General features: G+C 43.8%; 2 protein-coding genes across 3 annotated transcripts; one reads left to right on the forward strand and one right to left on the reverse strand.

Annotated features, from left to right (window-relative positions):
* Positions 1–27: 27 nt before the first annotated feature.
* Positions 28–3,352, reverse strand: lins1 (lines homolog 1; the record flags this gene model as incomplete). Its single annotated transcript, XM_079737220.1, has 6 exons — positions 28–856; positions 1,437–1,617; positions 1,823–2,437; positions 2,532–2,673; positions 2,829–2,930; positions 3,014–3,352. The coding sequence occupies 6 exons, from the start codon at positions 3,350–3,352 to the stop codon at positions 34–36; spliced, it is 2,202 nt and encodes a 733-aa protein (XP_079593346.1). The 3' UTR covers positions 28–33.
* Positions 3,353–3,888: 536 nt separating this feature from the next.
* On the forward strand, positions 3,889–10,476 carry asb7 (ankyrin repeat and SOCS box containing 7). 2 transcript variants are annotated; one of them, XM_079736267.1, is made up of 5 exons: positions 3,889–4,010; positions 4,824–4,899; positions 5,039–5,292; positions 6,660–7,265; positions 9,289–10,476. In XM_079736267.1, the coding sequence occupies exons 3-5, from the start codon at positions 5,082–5,084 to the stop codon at positions 9,426–9,428; spliced, it is 957 nt and encodes a 318-aa protein (XP_079592393.1). In that variant the 5' UTR covers positions 3,889–4,010; positions 4,824–4,899; positions 5,039–5,081; the 3' UTR covers positions 9,429–10,476. The 2 variants fall into 2 exon arrangements, with proteins under 2 accessions (XP_079592393.1, XP_079592392.1); XM_079736266.1 differs by lacking the exon at positions 3,889–4,010 and having other exon boundaries at positions 4,797–4,899.
* The last annotated feature ends 8,540 nt before the right edge of the window (positions 10,477–19,016 follow it).

Here is a 19,016-nt window from a genome sequence, read left to right on the forward strand (position 1 = left end):
ACACCAAATGCATAGATTTCACCGCTTATAAGTCTAGGTGTGGGAAAGATGCACCTCCTCAGCCTGTGCCAAGAGTTTAAGTAGTGACTTGGGGTTATAGGGAAACAGATTTTTGGTGTTAAGCTTAGCCACAACCCTTCTAAGGTCTGACAGACACAACAGGGATCTGGTCAATGTTCTACCACCTTGTGTGTGAGTCAATCCTGTTGTTTGTCCAAACTGTGATGCTGCTATGCCCAAATACGGTGTTGGCCTCTCTTGCCCATGGCCACACACTACAGTCTGCACCTGAGCTGTTCTGTCAGGTAGATTGTCGTCTGCTGGTGCAGACGTGGCACATTTCTCAGAGTCAGGAAGATTCGCTCTCCTGTTCCCCTCGTCAGCATCCTTGTGAGAAGCTTGCGAGACCTCCATTTCTTCTGAACCGGACTCGTCCGAGCTACTGTAGTCAACTAGGCAAAGCCCAGAGCCCAAACCAGTGGACGCCGGTCTGGTTGGCACGTGGGTGGCAGGCCTGGTAAATAGCTTGGTCGGGTCACGATCTGGGCCTGTGTGTGTGGTTCCCGGCGTTCCGACAAGCACCGGTATGGAAAATGAAAGCTGTGCTCGACCACAAGGGTCCGGTTCCTCCATTTTCCGACACGCCAGCAAGAATCCCGGGAAGTCCGCCCTGAGATGCTTCAGGTAGCGCACCAGGTACTCCAGAAAGCAGGTTTCCGAGGAGATGAGGAAGTCCAGGAGGGTGCTGGGATCAAAGGAGACGCTCCGGAGGAAGAGCAGGAAGTGGCAGTGGGGGTTGAAACCAGAGGAGCAGGACGTCGCCGACGCAGCCTCGGGATTTAAACCAGGACACCGGCTGAGGAGGACACAACAAAACACAGACCGTGATCTCTGTCAATGGGCTTTCTTCATCACATTTTAATCAGAATGGTCTTTGCATTCAATGGACACCTGCAGGATTGATGCCCTTTAGAGATGTGAAGGTTCTCCCTTCTTAGAATGAATATGTTGATCACAGCAAAAGTTCAAAAAAAAGTATGGCAAAAAACCGACACACAACATTAAATCAAAAAGTTTTCATGGCTTCTCTTTTGGATATAAGAGATAAAATACCCTTTTCCTTCTTTCCCACTACCAAATATGAGCAAGATAACACCAAGTTTATGGCCAATATCCCTGAACAAAGAATCATGTGGCTTGCCTAACAAAACTGTTTGTCTTTCTATGGTCATCTGCAGACCATTTTCTCACTGTTTAAATACTGGTTGTCATGGTGCTGCAGTTATTTCTTGTTATTCCAGTTATTCAAGACATTGATCTTTCATTTTCAGGAGGAAAAGATGGCGGTAACCACGACTAGGTCTTTTTTTCCATAAAAAAAACAAAAACATGCATGATTTCATTCATGCTACAGAATTCCTGATATTTTCCTGCACCTGTTGTTACGGAGGTACAGGGCGAGTAACGTTTTGGCCGCCTCCATCATGTCATCGTCCTGCTCGGTGAAGACCAGCAGGTACCAGCAGCAGAGGTGGGAGGGCCCTGTCAGCGGGACCCCACGGTCCTGCAGGAACCCAAACAAAACCCCAAGACATGCCTCCACGGTGCAGTCAGCGGCTGCCAAAGAAAAATGAATAAGTGACTTTGTGTATTGTAACAGACGGTCCGATGCTGCCCTCTACTGTGCATCTTTTGTAAGGTCGCTGTTGAATCAGTTTTGTGAAGCGTTCTATAGAGTTGAGCTTCTAGCTGATAACAGAAATTTCCCGACCTAGCTAGCAGCATAACCCACTCCTCAGGACACTGAATGTGATGACCGTACCTGCTCCTGTCTGCAGTGCCAGCTCCAGTGACTTGAGGACCACCAGACCAACCGCTCGGAGCATCACGTGGTCTGGCTTCCGGTGCAGACCGCCTCCCTGGCCGGGACCACGGTAAGGTCCTCCAAAAGAGGCTGCCACCACCATCTCCACGGGAACAAACCTCAACCAATCGGCAGAGACCGCTCGCAACACGGCGTCCGCCAGTGCCCCCATATCGGCCCCGAAGTGCTCATCTCTGGACACCGGGGCCGAGATCTCCCCGAGGGCCAGGTCCTCTCCGGCCTTCTGAAGCAGAGTCCTCTTCATGAGCAGCAGTACCCGCCTCTTGAGGTGGTAGTCGCAGGAGGAGGAGGCGACTGTTTTAATGAGGGGTCGTGCTCTTGTGTACGCCAGTCTCTGGCATGGTGAGCCGACGTCGGTGCTGCACATCAACCTGGAGGCACAGAGGATCTCCAACAGGTCCAGGAGGGAGGAGAAGGTCACTCCCCAGCTGCGGGTGTTGTTGGGTAAATGCACCGCAGACAGTCCACCGTCGACTTCCTCCTCAGGGAGGAAGTGAGAGACTAGAGTAGTCAGGTGGGGATCGAAGGCCATTAGAAGCTTTTGGAGAATCTCTGGTGGTGAAAGAGTAAGCTAAATTAGACTGAGAAGAACATTAAAAGTGTGTAGTAGAAAATAAGCAACTGGAGACATGCACGCCACACTTACCCGTTTTTCTCTTCTCTGAGTCTTTAAGAAGTCTTTTAAAGACACTGATGAAAGACCACATGCATGGATCCAGTTCTTTGCCAGTGGGGCCGTTCTGAAATGACTGCACACATGTCTGTTGCCAGATTTGGTTGATTTCCCCCTATAAAATGGAAAAGAATGTCAGCAGAGTAGACTCTGCATTTTACCAAGAATTTCTCGACAACACGCTGAACAGCAATAAGCAATATAATAATATAGTATTATATGATTATGTCAATAGCAATGTTATCCCCTGTCATATCATGCACAAACTACCTCAACGCTTACAGATGTATGGAGCTGGTAGGAAACGTATGATGATACACATTTGGCAGCCAAATGGGATATCATCTGGTCGTCGGTGTGGAATCGACGAACCTTTCACAGGGTAAGCATATTCATTTCAATACATCCAGCCGTTAATTTATCATTCGTTAAGTCAGTACGTTTAGTATACTCACAAGTCTGGACATGACATTTGCCTCTTGAAACACTTGCTGGATTTGCGAGAGGTACAGAGTAGTTTCTGGCCGCATGGTCTGAGACATGAGATCGCCATGTATCTTGTCGACCAGCGTCAGAGTGATACAAGTCAGCTCGGTCATATTTACATGGGAACATTTCGCAGTGTTACTCCATGCACACAACAAGCACGAATCGTCTTGCAGAGTAACATTTCGACATAGTACTGCACATATATTGGTTACTAAAACACTGGCGATTTGGTTCGGAGGTGATCCGTTGAGAAGACATGTGTATGCATCAGTAATACACTCAACACAATCCTTTATACCGTCCATGATGGTACATTGAAAGATTAGAATCTCCCCATCCGCTTTGACAACGTGGGTGATGAATGAAAACAAACTCCGCGCGTCTCTTCCGTGTGACGACAAACCACGTGATAAACACGGAAGTTATTCTTAGAAATATGACATATATATGTTGTTTTTTTCCATCTTCATAGAAAATATGTTAACCTTTCCGGAAGAGTCTTCATTTATGCTAAATTATTTTATTTTATTTTGCATCTCTTTGTAGCTTTTATACAGCATGAACAAATACACGTAAACGACGCATCGGTCGTATGTCAACGTCTATAAACAAATACAAATGAACTGGGGACATGCTATTGATTCATATATATATATATATATATATATATACATATATAAAGAAATATGTACAGCAATGTGTATGTATACTGTCTATCAATTTAAAATAATATTTAATATGAATGTAAAGCCACAAATTGAAATCGGTATCGGAGAAATATTAATATTATATGTATGTTGGACCTGCCAGGTATATATTCATCCTGCAGCCGGATGTTTGTGTGGCAACGCTCTTCCTCTCTCGACGCTGATTGGCTGAAACACACCTCTACTCTCTTCTGGACGCTGATTGGCTGAAACACACAGAGCCTATGGTTGGCTTTTTTTTGTTGCCGTCTGTCAAGTAAGTCTTTGTTTTACATTACCTGTAAAGCGCTGACATTTTCCATGAAATATAACCCACTGCTTAACATACTATCAACACATCCCATCGTGGTTGTGTGTAGGAACTCATGCACATGGAACTCTTTTAATGCATAGTTGAGGCTAGCTAGTCCCTGCTAAAGTTAGCCTGGTAGCTAACAGCGTAGGGCTGCTGTAGCTAGCGTTGCTACCCTGGCTCATACTCTCCATATGACGTGTTGTATCATCTAACTCCGGGATGGCCGTACCCGCTGTCTATGTTGGGGTTGGAGCTGTGAGGAGCAAACACTACCTTTTTATTTCAGTTGTATTACCTGATGTTAGCAGGCGCTCCTAGCTGGAAGGTTAACGTTACTCTATTGTTTGTGGTTTATCTCCAGCTGCCTGCACTGATGTGTCATTTTTCCAGACTGCATTATATGGCTAGAGAGTCCCAGTCATATATCAAAAGTCAACGGTGTTCTGGATTACTCTTGTAAAAGCGCCTGTGTGAACTTTTGCTGCAACTAAATGTGCCCCATCCTTTTCATGTTGGCCAGCTAAGTGTACAAATTATTATAGTATTCACTGTCTATCTTATTCTGTAAGTTGTCACAAGATAATTACAATTAACAGCTTATTAGATGAATATGGGCTGTTTCACTGATCAACTTTATTTAACTTAATTTGCCTGTGATACGATGCATATACACCAGATATATTATCACTGTGAGCTAGAATGTGGGAGCAAGGCATATATTGGTAAACACAAACTTGTTTCACTTCAGTTATCATGTGTATCCTTTTACCCCAGTAATATACCAGGCAAGCAAGCCACTACTTTGGACCACTGACGGACTGTTTATCCCAGCTTGTGTCTGCTCGCTATGGTACGAATAGGCACACATATTCTCAACGCTAAAAATGCTGCAATTCAATCGATTTGATTCAGCTGTGGTCGAGCCATAACAACAACAACTACATATCCCTTCTTATCAAGCGTGTCATTTTCTCTTCTCTTCAAACCAGATGTCCCGTGCAGCAGAACATTCCCTTTACGAAATGTGACAGGATGCTGAACCATCAATGCATAAGGAACCCGGAGCTGCATGAGGAGCTGCAGATCCAGGCCGCGGTGGCGGCAGGGGATGTGTGCACTGTCCGCAGAATGCTGGAGCAAGGCTACTCCCCCAAAGTACGGGACGCCAACGGCTGGACGCTGCTCCACTTCTCTGCCGCCAAGGGCAAGGAGAGATGTGTACGGGTCTTCCTGGAGCATGGAGGTGAGAGGGTTTGGTTCTTTTGTGGATGACAGCATTTTTGTTCTCAGGTATAGCTTATAGTACGTTGTTGGGGTTTGGATGTTGAAGACCGGACATAACTTTGGCTTTAGGAAGCAGTTCAACTTTCCAAAAGTTTTTCCAAACTGATCTGAAGTGGGAATGGGAAATCAATAATTTGGCCGTTATGTGCCTTGAAAACTAATGGTTATTTTGAAAACTTCCTTGCTGTTCAATGTGTCAAATTTTCCTGCACTCTGGTCATTATGCACAGCAAGCATCTGCAGTTCACGTACTGTTCAGTACTTGCACTGATAAGGACCACTTTGTCAGTATGCAAGTGGGTGGATCGATATTGCATTTTATAACGCCAAAAAAACCATTTACCAATGAAGAACTTCCTATCCTCATCATCAGGGCAGTTCAGTTTCATGAAGGAAACCATATGACCTTTGCACCCTTGTTGTCCTGATTCTGTGATTCCTAAAAACTGTAGACATAAGGCAGAGCTTTTCAATTTAAATAGTGTTTAACTATTTAGTAATTCTAGGTTTTAATGTTGCTGTTTAACACTAAATTTGAATGGGTGATACAAATGTTTGCATTTAAGTGTCTGGAAGATCCCACTATCAATGACGTTTATAGATTCATACACTAGAGGGCATTATTTCTCCGGAAGGAACCTTCTCTACTTGTTTCCACTGAAAAGCAGAATTGAGTCTATTACCACTTGAATAGAATGCAACTAATTCTCTGTTTTATAACCACATTTGGTTTGAAGTTATTGAAAAAATAAATATTTGGTTTGGTCTGTCAATTTTACTCTATGTTTGGGTATTAAACAATCAGCCATTAAATTAGAATAATGGTAGTTATAGTCCTAAATAGACCTACTGTTTGTCATGTCTCTAAGCAGTTTCTGACGACAAAGTTTCTCTTCTTCTCACAAGAATTGTACATCTTCTTAAAAGCAGCTGGATGCTTATTTTTTTTCCTAAACTTTCCCAACATGTGCATTTAACAACAACAACAACAACTCTTTTACTTCTTCTCCTATCTGCTGATGGCTCGACACAGGCAATACTTACAGCACAAAAATACACTGATAATGTCCTGTCATAATACACTGAATTTATCTCTATTTTAGTTGTTCTTGAAAAAAAATGTTTACCGAGATATCACACAACACGTTTTATGTCTCTGGTGTTTCCAATTGGTTACGACAGCACGTACATGAGAGTGACCGAAGCTGATGGCATACGTTTAATTAGCAGCTCATGGATTGATACACTGCAATAGTCAACACTTAAAGTTGACCGGCCCTGCTTCTGCCACCAACACCTCTCTAACCCCCCCTTGTCCCTCCCCAGCGGACCCCACGGTGAAGGACTTCATCGGCGGCTTCACGGCGCTCCACTACGCCGCCATGCACGGCCGCGCCCGCATCGCCCGCCTCATGCTGGAGTCGGAGTTCCGCAGCGACATCATCAACGCCAAGAGCAACGACGGCTGGACGCCGCTGCACGTGGCGGCGCACTACGGCCGCGACTCGTTCGTGCGCCTCCTGCTGGAGTTCCGGGCGGAGGTGGACCCGCTGAGCGACAAGGGCACCACGCCGCTGCAGCTCGCCATCATCCGGGAGCGCTCCAGCTGCGTGCGCATCCTGCTGGACCACAGCGCCAACATCGACATTCAGAACGGCTTCCTGCTGCGCTACGCCGTCATCAAGGGCAACCACTCGTACTGCCGCATGTTCCTGCAGCGCGGCGCCGACACCAACCTGGGCCGGCAGGAGGACGGGCAGACGCCGCTGCACCTGTCGGCGCTGCGGGACGACGCGCCGTGTGCGCAGATGCTGCACGCGTACGGCGCCGACACCAACACTCGCAACCACGAGGGGCAGACGCCGGTGGCGGTGGCGGTCAGCATTTCGGGGATCAGCCGGCCGTGTCTGGACTTCTTGCAGGAGGTCACAAGTAGGTGGAGCTGTGTATATATACACGTCAATGATAAGGCAGGCATCTTTTTCATAATTCATGTTTTTCCTTCTTAAACGACCCCACGGGTTTACATCAGTTACAGACAGTTTTCACCGACTATAACTACGCAATGTTGACGCAAACCATGAAAACACATATTTTGTCAATGTGTGTTTTATTTATTGCGTGCCTTTACAAATTAATAAAAATACTGCTTTTACTGCTTAAGTTAGTTAAGCTTATAGCTTCATGGCTTGAGGCTTCACGATATGGTTGGTGATGGTTTATTTGCACATAGGGTATAGGCCTATAGATGATGCATAACTATAAACTAATATTTTCAGAGAATTTCATAAAAAAAAAAAAGCAGAGACATAAATTATGAAAGACGAATTTATGCCTGCCTTATCTTTGAGCTATAAAAGCGATAAGGACAAAAAAAGGGGTCTGGTTTAGAGGCAAGTGGTCCATGTGTAGGTCCAAGTCACAGGGAGTGATGGACTATTTTCTTGTAAGTTGAGAAGAGGAGAAATCTCAGACATGTACAGACAGAAAGCAGGCACGCTGCCAACGGGAGTTTATAATGACCAGTGTTCATTCACAGATCAAGCCCTGGTTGGGGGGGGGGGGGGACCACATTACCTGCAGCACGAATGATTTAGACTCCAACAATGCCCGCATTCCTCCGCTGCCCCCCAAACTTTGATATCAAAGATATCAAAGGGCTGCGCAGCGTCTGAGACAATGCCCTTCACAGGCACTCTGAACGCCGGGGCAGATCACATGACCGCCGGCTTATTGATTACAGCAGCACCTCGGTGGATTAACTCATCCTCCCTCGGCCATGGAAACCTGTCCCACGCAGGGATGAGTGGCAGCCCCGCTCTTTTGAAGGCCAACACAGACGTATCGCTGTCGCAGCCCTTAGCTTTTTCTCACGTCAGAGACAGCGGCCTGAATGGCACGGCTGCATCTGGGACTCCCATGACAGAGCGGCCTATTTTCATAAAGCACTGCCATGTTGCCTGTATATATATTGGAGACGTTATTTTGCGCGAGCATAGTGAAATGATTTAAGCAAAACAATAGTCGCGCTGTATATAGTCCGCCCGATAGTCATAGTCCGAGTACATTAGTGTATTCCCAAAGGGCTTCACAGAAACCACCTCCCACCCCTTCAAAGGATGAAGGAATAACGTGTGAAACCTTGAAGGAACACATACGAAGATCCCCTCCGGCAAAAATAATGATGAATAAATATTTAATAATAGAAGGGAATCTGCAAGTAATCACAGTGAAACACAAAGTGTTTTAAAGTTACAATTCAGTGCAGCCATTTTCTACATCAAGGTAAATCACGTTTCAATATCCCTTTGTTTATTGGATGCATATTTAATTGCCCTGGACTGTCTTACATACGTGGCTGAGATTGTCAGTCTTAAATCATGTCAATGTCCAAAATGAAAACCTGGCATCAGCCAATGGCTGATATGTAGTATAATTTCATACAAAAATAGGTACAAAAATGTAGGGTTACAAATGAAATACAATGAATTTGTTGTTCTCAGTGAATATGTCTATTCCCTGAGGACAATTTCAGGGGACAATAAATGATCCATCTATCAATTGCATTGGCCACTATATTCATCCATATGGCAGGTAAAATAATTGTTATTTTTTTGCACTGTGGCAGCGTACCGTCAAGCGTCTGATTTAAGAGAGCGATTCCCACCCTGTTCCCACCCCTCAGTGGTTAACGTCAGCGCTGGCTCAAAGCAGATTGATGCAACAGTAAACCTCAGTGACTGTAGCCTGGATCACAGCTGTGCCCCAGGCAGAACCTTTGTCGAGGTCCATGTCCGAGCTGCGACCCATTGTGGGTGTTCTGATGATGAAACACGCGCACGAATCACTTCCTGGGAACAATGGCATTTCGTTTTTATTTGCATTTTCAATTTGCATTATCTTTATCCAGGACGGCACGGAATAACCTTTTTCTTCTTCTCTCCTTATGTTTCAGGACAACCTCGGACTTTGCAAGATTTGTGTCGTGTGAAAATACGTCATTGTATCGGGCTTCAGAGCCTGAAGTTCCTGGATGAGCTACCCATCGCCAAGGTCATGAAAGACTACCTGAAACACAAGTTTGACAATGTGTGACCGCAGCCACCACAGCCAAGGGGAGTCCGCCTGTGGACTCTCTCTGTTCTCATCAAGACTATGCAATCAAGGCGTGGGGGTGCACTGTTCGTACATCCCTCAACATTTATATTACCATCGTACCACGGAGAGCGTACATTCGGTCCTTTGGTTCTCTGCAGTGACTTTTTTTATTTATATGAATTTATTTTGAGGAGGTCCCGAACCAGCAGAGATCCGGCTTATCTCTGTACCTGGGTTTTTCAGCTGATGGATGAAATAACACAGCAGTTTATTAAACACTCAAATTCCCTAATAATGATGCAGATGATTGTTGCCTCTCGATGTTTTTGCTAATTGGACAGGTTGCCATGTGCATATATGCCAGTACAATTTGATTTGATTGGTGATCGTTAAATAGGATTGCTCACCAATATGTTTGCTAAGGGAATCGAAAAGTGAGTGAAAAGTTATTCTACTAAAAATGGGTTGTTTTTCCTTGGACCGCATTAAGCATTAATAGGTTATGGTTTCGAGCAGCCAAGTTACAGGACTTGTTGCTTGGACTGGCTTAACATCTAGAACGCATAAGCAGGATTGGTCATGCCAGAGCACCAGGCAAAAAATGTTCTTTGTATCATGCAGGAATATGTGGTCAAAAGTCATGAGCAAAGAAGTAAGGATTTAAGGAGAGATTGGCGTGCAATTGCCTTCAAATACTGCCATTTGAACAACTGTTGCATCAGAGTGTGATGAGTTATTTCATCGTGTTTCATCTTAAGTTATTTTGTTACAAATGTATTCACTGTGCTCTAGGTTTTTTCTGGAAAAAATGTATTAATGTTTACACAATCACCAGAAGCGAAATGTAAATATGTTACAGTGTACAGCAGATATTTTTGTAGATTTATTTAAGCAAAAATCTTCTGTACGTATTCCTGTGTCTTTTGAATATGTTGGAAAGTATTGTACTATGTTTGGTGTGATTCATATAAATATTTTGTTATGTTCAAGTCGAATAATTTGTTCCCTTTTGTGAGAATGACTTCACTATGTTTAGGTCTGAAAGATCTCAAGTGTCATGGTAGGGGGGGGGGGGATTTATTTTCTGAACAAAAAATGTCTCTGAAGAACTGTGAATTTATTAACACATCCTCAAAGTTGGAAAGTGTTGGATATCAGGTTCAGCTACCATCACTATAATCGGTGAGTGACATTATTTAATACGGCCATATTTGTCGGTTTGAACAAAACAACGATGAAGCTCTTATAAAACACATAGGATTGCTGGGTGATATTTTTTCATGACCATAGTTTCACCACCCTTTACATGCTTTTGGATATGTCAGAGTTTTTATGCCGCATTTTGTATTCCAGACTATTTCTTACCGAGAGCTGTGAATGACGGTCGTGAGTGAGTTTGGTGTGACCTACATCGTCTGCCTTCTTCATGCCTGGTTGCTCAAGAGTCTTCCCAGTCAGGGAACTGTTCTTACTTGTCTTACGAAGCTCTTCGGCGGCTGTGAGTCTTCCACCCCAACTACTGAATGTATATAACATGCAGGTTTTAAACTAAAACTCAAGATGTGTCAATAAATCTAAAATAACTTGTGATTTAATTGTTTTCATTGGTTTCTGTGAATGAGTCAAATGAGAGTATGAGAACTTTGTATGTAAAGTAATCACTTTTGTTCAAATTTATTTGGAATTAAGTTGGTGATTGGGTAAAGCTGAGATAATCTAGCTTTAAATAAACGGTGCAGGAATTGTTTTGGGGAAAAATGGCATCTTCTATAAATGTTTTGGATGGATAGTATTTTAGGCCTTTTAATTCGAAATCACTATTCTTATTTGTGTTTTGTCTTTCATTTGAATATTATCTTTAAATATTTTGTTTTACTGTAGCATAGAAGAAACTAACTATGTATAATATATATCATTTTATTTTCATATCTATTTATCTTTATATACATCCAGCCACTCCAGTTGGCATAAGTGTTGACAAGATATGTGGAAATCTGTTTGGTTAGATTTGCATGCTCACGCTTGCAGTGGCCGGGGGGGTGAAACACAATTTAATTCTCCCATAGTTGGTTGTCGTAATGAAAAAAAAAAAGGAATTGGCATTGTCTCTGGAGCTGTGTCACTTTACAACATCTCCCCCCGTTTGCCTGTTATTTTATTTCCTCTAGCTATGTTTCCAGAGAATCCTAAGACTGGGTTTCTGCTTTCCAATCCATTTGTCCTCTTTAGGGAACAGTCAGACAAGCCGGACTAAGCTGAAGTGACCTAATAGCGGGGAGTGATATATTTATGTCTTACTTTACCCAACATGGGGTGCTATCATTGAACGGGTCACTGGTAGGATTACATGATAAGACAATGGCTTCCCTCTGTTGCCGGGCGAGTCTTCAGACAGTGGGAACAATACCGGTGCTGTAAGACGTCTGTGTACTTCTGAGGGGGACCCGGTGTCGTGTAAAGAAAAACCTAGCTCTGCCTCTCAGCCCTGTACCTGATGAGGTGGTACGAGTACTCCAATGCTCACAAGGGATCGTCTACATAGGGCCAACACTGGATATCATTTTGGCCTTCTTCCAGTAACTTGTTTGTGTTGTATAGTTATCCATTCTTTGAAGCCCAGGGAAGAGATTTTCTCTTTTTGGCATAATAGTTTTAGCCCTGAAGATAAGTAATGCACATGAAAGGAAACACAAGCCAATGCTGATTACCTGACATGTTTTCACGTTTAAATCCAGCTTTTTGCTGTAATTATCATATCATCATGTGCGTTGCCTTTTTCCCCCCTCCTAATCCTTTCCGAACTCTTGAATTAATGTCGCTGGAGATTGCTTTTCTGTGGCTGTGGGCGTTCATTTTGGCAATCAAACTAACACGATTTTGAGATTTAGGAGAAACACAATATGGAATCCAGGAGAGGCCTCTTACAGGATGTGGACGGCAGCCAAACCGAGAGACTGGGAACGCTAGTCGCTTGGCTTATTGGATCCCGAACGTGACACCTGTCTGCCAAGGTTCCAGCGGGTTAAGACAATGTCAATACAAACAGGAACACAACAATGTATCCTGTCTTCTTGCAAAACATTTAAGACAAATAGTTTGGTTGATTCTAAGAAATGCCCTTAGAACCACTAAGCAGCATTTATTTTTTGCCTATTTCTAGACCTTGTTTACATGAATGCATTCAAATGTTCCAGTCCCACCGACGTCCAGAATGGTTGTGAGATGACTGAAGATAAAAACAGACAAACGTTTTCTATGAAACTGGATGGCATTGCAGGAGCAGCAATTTAAATGCTTAAAAAGCGGCATCCTTTTCATCTATCTAGACCTATATTATGAATGCAATTTTTCCTTCCAATTTCACAGGGCGTTCAAAATTGTTGTGAGATGAAGGAGGGGGAAAAATAAAATGAAACGGGATGGCATTCCAGAAGCGGCGTTTGGCCGAGTTCCATGGGACCTTCTCAAGGGAGTCTTTATGTTATCGCCCGATCCGGCAGATGAGCCAGCATCAAGGGTCAGCGGTGTGAGACTGGAAACAAAGGGCCCTCTTTCTGACAGGCCCTCCACTCCCTTGTTGCCAGCACCAGCTGTTGGCTGCACCATTTTATCAGGACTTAATTTTGTGGTGAACCCCCAACCCTCCTCCCCTCCCCTGCCTTGTTGCCAGATGCAAGATCCACTGAGGCAGAACTAAAAGGCCCATTATTGGAATACCCTAACACAGGCATACTGGTGCCCACATTCCCTTATTCTGAGCCCTGCATGGCACCACAACATTTCTGTTCCACTGTAGTATCTGTCCTGGTGTGTCCATGTATACCTGATAAGGTATATCAACTGTGTCACTCTGGTAACAGTAGTCAGAACCATGGCAGGGCCACCAGACAAGTACATTCACTGGCACTGCATGGGTCCATGGAATTAATCTGTGATAACAATCAGCCACAAATCAAGGCGCGTTTCACAGGGCTTAGCTGGATTCCTGAATTCAACTAAACCCGAAGAAGCACATTGGATTTGGTGACAGTGGATTGTGGGAACTCCTGCTGCTGACTGTGCTCTTTGGGGTTTGAGGAGATACACCCCCAGTTCCTCTCTGTATGTGCTCCTCTTTGACCTCGTGGGAAGTGACTTCTGTATGCCGACCTGAGACAAGCCCTCATACTGAAGGTTTTGTACATGTATCGATCATAAGATAAGAAAGCACTTCTTGGCTTTATCTTGGAAAAAACACAAACATTATGTTTTATTCAACGTATGTATGACACAAGTAATATATTGAAATTGCAAACAGATTTTACTTTCATTAAAATATGAACAGGCCAGGTTTAACATTGGATGAAGACATCCACACACTGTTGTGTTGTTTCATTTTTTAGTCAATAATGTAAAAAAATGATCTCTTTCCAACCCCCCTTCTTGTTATTTTACTTCCTGTAAACATACTTGATATATCATGTATTTTCTCATAAACATGTCAATCCGTGACTTGATTGTATTTAGTTGATTACAGAGACTAAAGAGTCCACAGCTGCAGTGGAAGATCTGACGTTGGCTTCATTCACCCCCATGTTTAATCACACAGTCTGCCTACCATATGCCATTGGGGACGGAGATGACTTGGTTGGCTGGGGCCCTCACCCCCAGTGCAACAGCAGTCTCCCCAGTAAAGGGCTTTTCCATCAGACCTTGTGTTGCCACTACTCCACCATATTGAAAGGACTCGAGAGAGTTGTTGTAGTACTGTAGTAGTACTGAGTAGTACTGTACAATCCTAAATCAATGAGGGCTAACTTTTGTCATGTTTCACATAAGCAAAGTTGAGGCAGTTTCAAACGTGACAATGTTTGAAACTTCCCCATTAAGACAACTCATTTCACAATGAATTATAAAATAATCAACAACAAACCATTACTAACATTCCAATGCTCCTGGGATTCCAAAATGGAGGCAGTCACCATGTACAAGCACTGTTGACGATTGACGTGAAATGACAACCATGCTCTAGTCACAGAATACTGAGAATAGTACATACTTTTCCAATAACAATTATAATTTGCAATGCTTACGACCGCGGAAACCGCAGAGCAGACTGCTGATTTAGAGGGTGTTCTCAGAGTTTGTTCAACGCTAGCACATTTCATTGAGGTGCGGTGAACAATTGTCGATGGAGTCATGGCTTGATTGGTGGATTTTTAATATATATATTGAAGGCAGCTTTACCGGAGCTAGACTGTCTAGGAATGTCAAATAAACTGTTGGTGTGCAGCGCTTATCATGGAGAATGGTGGCATTCTAAAATTCCAAAATGCATGTTTTAATTTGGTTTGTTAGCTTAGTTTTGAAAACTTATTTTAGCTTAATTTGTTTTGGATGGAAAAAATGAATACATGAAGGTTTCATGAAGATTAATTCCCAAAATAATTGCCGGAACCACCATTTTATAATCACTTGACTTTGTTTGTATGTGTTAGTGCCATGGGTAGCCTGTGATTATAGGACTTTACTGTCAAATAAATAACCTCAATATTGTATTTTTGAGTAGTGATTTGCCCTGTCATGAGTCCAAGGGACAAGGCTGTGTGTGATACACACAAGGATACACAGAGCTGTTTATCATTAGCCTACTGTATTACATTGTGGTTCCCTGTTTGTCATGACCAAATTGAAAAGGAAAAGAACAAGAATTTATCCCTGGGTGAACCCAAAATTAGAAAGTGAAGTAGTATGAGAGAAACCAAATAGTTACAATATAGGTACAATAGGACCGAAAATCGTTGAGTGCCAACGCCAGGAACTTCGATTCCTGAACAGCAGTACAACACACTCTACTGCTACAGCTATGTGAACCATTTCTATTCATTTATCCGTTAGTTCATGCTTTCAATTCTATTTTTAAACAGTACTTGTAAACAGTACTTCAGAACCCAGTCCATGTTGTGTGGGCGTTCTCCAATGAAAGAAAACTGCTTTAGAACCTTTCTTAAAAGGGACCAAAACAACAATTGGCCAACAGACCTTCATACAATCACAGAGGACACTCTGTACAGTGGCAACATAGGGGTGGCCTAACCCCTCTCTCCCAGGCTCACCAACTAATGGCTCTCATCTATGGCGTGCCCTCAAAAAAGGAAGCAAACAGGGCAACAGCCCTGTATAGTAGTCTCAAGTCACACCATTCTAATCATTGTCTCTGTTCGCTCTTTACATGGAGTGCCTTCTTTGGTGCCCTCACTTCACTTTCTCCCCAGCCAGAAATAAAATCTAAAAGCCTCAGGAATCAACCGTGATTGCCCGCCTGAATGGGACAACCTGCATCTCCTTTAGCTTGTTACCATATTTAAAAGCCAGGAGGGCTTTCATTCAGGAATCCCCTGACTTTTCTTGTTCTTTTTGGGGCATTCCTTGGTGCCCCTCTACCCCCCGACCGGTGCATTGAAACAAGTTTGTTTTTGGCTGCACTGAGTGCTGTTTTGTCTGGGTGGAGAGGGCCCACCGTATATCCAATAACATTACAATTTGACTGTCCCTAATAAAAGGCTTGAAGTGACCCCGGAGGTCGACACGTAACAGGGGAAAACAGGCTCCCAGGGGGGGGGGGGGGCAAGCACAGTCCCGCTTGTGTTGATCCAGAGGGCAGCAGGGCCCTAGCCCCCCAGCCCAAAGCAGTGGAGAAGACAGGGCGGACCGAGCTGGGCGAATAGTAGAAGAGAGGGGAAGAGGGTGAGAGCGAGAGCGTGCCAATGAGGAGGAATAAACTGGATACGTGGTAAGGAAGTAATCAGACAGGCATGAGAAGAGCGAGGGAGATAGAGGGTGAGAGAGAGGGTGGGAGAGAGAGAGACGGATGGAGAGAGACACGGAAAGATTAGGTCGGCGATATACATGACAATAAGCACACGAGAGAAAGATAGCTATCGGTTCGAACCGTGTGAGCGTAATCCTGGGGTTTGCCCTACAGTGTGTACTGTGGTGGGACACGCTCACACGAGATGACCGCTGTAATGCTGAACAGTAGAGGAGGAGCAGGCAACCAGCCTAGATGGTGTGGGCGACTGAGACAGCATTGCGGTCCGGGCCCTTCCCCCGCCACCACACACAATAGAGTGTATTGATTCGACGGCTACCCAAAACACTTCCACCCGAGCCGCGGAGTACTGCTCGCCTCAGAGCCTCGCAGTGGAAGACGAGAGCGGCTGATATGTCCTCAGTGGCTGCCATTAAAGCATTGCATTTCTCAGCACGAACAGACGCCTAAGTGTGTGCATACGCATGCACGTGCGTGTGTGTGTGTGTGTGTGTGTGTGTGTCCGTGTGTTTGTGTGTGTGTGTGTGTGTGTGTGTGTGTGTGTGTGTGTGTGTGTGTGTGTGTGTGTGTGTGTTCGCCTGTAGTCTATGCCATTTTTTTTTTCAGGAGAGACAGAATCGAGAGCTATTACAACATGCATGTGATGGTGAGGATTATGCAGGGATAGCTTTATATCATTTTGTTTAAAAAATATGTTTTGTGACACAGAAAAATGTTTAATTAACAGGACATTATTTATCCCTATGCTCCGGCATGGACCTTCCACTGGTCTGGTTTGATAGTTTGGTTTATTGATTTGATTACATTTGCATACAGTCTTTCACAATGTTTACAGTTAGTGTTTGTGTAGTATTTCTTGCCTGTACAATTACTGAAAAATGAACAGTGTGTTGGCGTTTGGTTAGAATTATAAGAATTTCCATGAACTGGTAGATCCCTTTATAGACTGGTAGTAGAAGCATAAAGGAAACCCAAAGATTACAGTAACATATCATCTCATCATTTCATTATGGGTTTATAATCATCCCCAGATGACAAGCACGTCCCCATCATCGTACTACCATCAACACACACACACACACACACACACACACACACACACACACACACACACACACACACACACAAACACACACACACACACACACACACACACACACACACACTACACAGAAATACCTAGACACACTGCACTTGCACATGCAGACACATACCCACACATCCTTAGACAAACACACACACACACACAGGAACACACACACAAAGTAAGCATCTAGGGCCATGGAGGGGAGATGTAAACATGGTTCAGTCATTCAATACATCACATTAGAGCAGTGCTTCTGACAATGAGGTCTGCCCGCACACACAATAGCGCTAACTCTTTACTGGTCCTGGGAGAGATGACCTGGGGTGTACGTGGACCCCGGGATACACAATCTCTCAGACTGCCTTTCAGCCCAACAGCTCCCCTCTGTAGCTTCAACGAGGCCGGCCACACTTAGCCAACAGGTAGATGGCATATTAAGAGGAAAGTGATACACGTTCGGGCCGGTTGGTTCCGAAAATGCATGGAAATGAAAGAAAACAAAAAGGTGTTTTGTTCGATGTGACCGCCTTGTTTTTGTCTGCATTTAACCTTTTTTCGTCAGAACATCAATAATAACTAAATAGATAACAAATAATGCCGCTTGTGAATTTATTTTTGAACTAAATTACATTTACATTTAGGGCATTTAGCAGATGCTTTTATCCAGAGCGACACAATAAGTGAAATAAGTACATTTGTCAGAAGAAAGATAAATAGCAATATATCGCTGCCCGTACAGTAAGGATGTTCCTTAGGATGTTAGTTGAGTTAGTAGTAATTAGTTAGTACTCTGCTTCACTTATTAACAGCCTAGCTTGTAAGTGGCTTTAGATAAAGGTTTCTGGCTGTTGTCGGTTGTTAAATGACTAAATGTTATGGTTGAAAAATGCTTTTTTGTATTATTTTACTATTTCATGTGTGGAAGGCAACAAGAATTGTAAAAGAGCAAGGGAATTGGTTCTTACTAAACTTCTGAAATTGTTTTTCCATTCACAGCTATTTTCTTTCACAATACTATTATTAATAATCAATTAATAATAATAATAATTATTATTATTATTAATATAATATTAATAATAACAACAACAATAATACCACATTCTGTCATTTTTTCACTATTAAAAAAAAATGGTCAAACCAGCATAATATGGAGAAGGCCTCAGTTTCCCTCCTTCTCGTCTCCCCGTCTGCACCGCCGATTGTGCTGATGTCATCGGGTACGAAAGACAATCTAGAGCCAATTGGAAATAGGCGATGAGAGACAGCCATACCTGCGCTGCCTTCTTCCTCCTCAAGCACCGCTTGTCAGTGCACTTTGGAAATTTGCTCTGCTCAGGGACACAACGTCCTTCGCTTCAGGGCCTTAACCGGCCGGGTAAGTGACCGCGGGGGCTGTGGCACTGTGAGAAAGGCTCAGAGGGGCCGACATCAAAACTCAGGGGGCTCACTTTCACCGTCCCTGGGGGGGCTGTGGATGAGAGAGACCTGTCAGAGGGGCTCGCATGGCCCCGGCTCAAACCAACGGTCAGGATTAAGAAACCCTATCAGCCATACGTACAGTACCTCTTCCCTGGTCGGGGCGCCGTACAGGGCACACAGACAGGAGTATTAGTATTATTATGAGTAGTAAACAATACATTCATAATTTGTAAAAAAAAAAACAAGGGGCAGCTTTTGCCTGTGTATG

This window comes from Pollachius pollachius (genome assembly GCF_949987615.1).
Source record: "Pollachius pollachius genome assembly, chromosome: 5".
In the NCBI taxonomy this organism is placed as follows: Eukaryota; Metazoa; Chordata; class Actinopteri; order Gadiformes; family Gadidae; genus Pollachius; species Pollachius pollachius.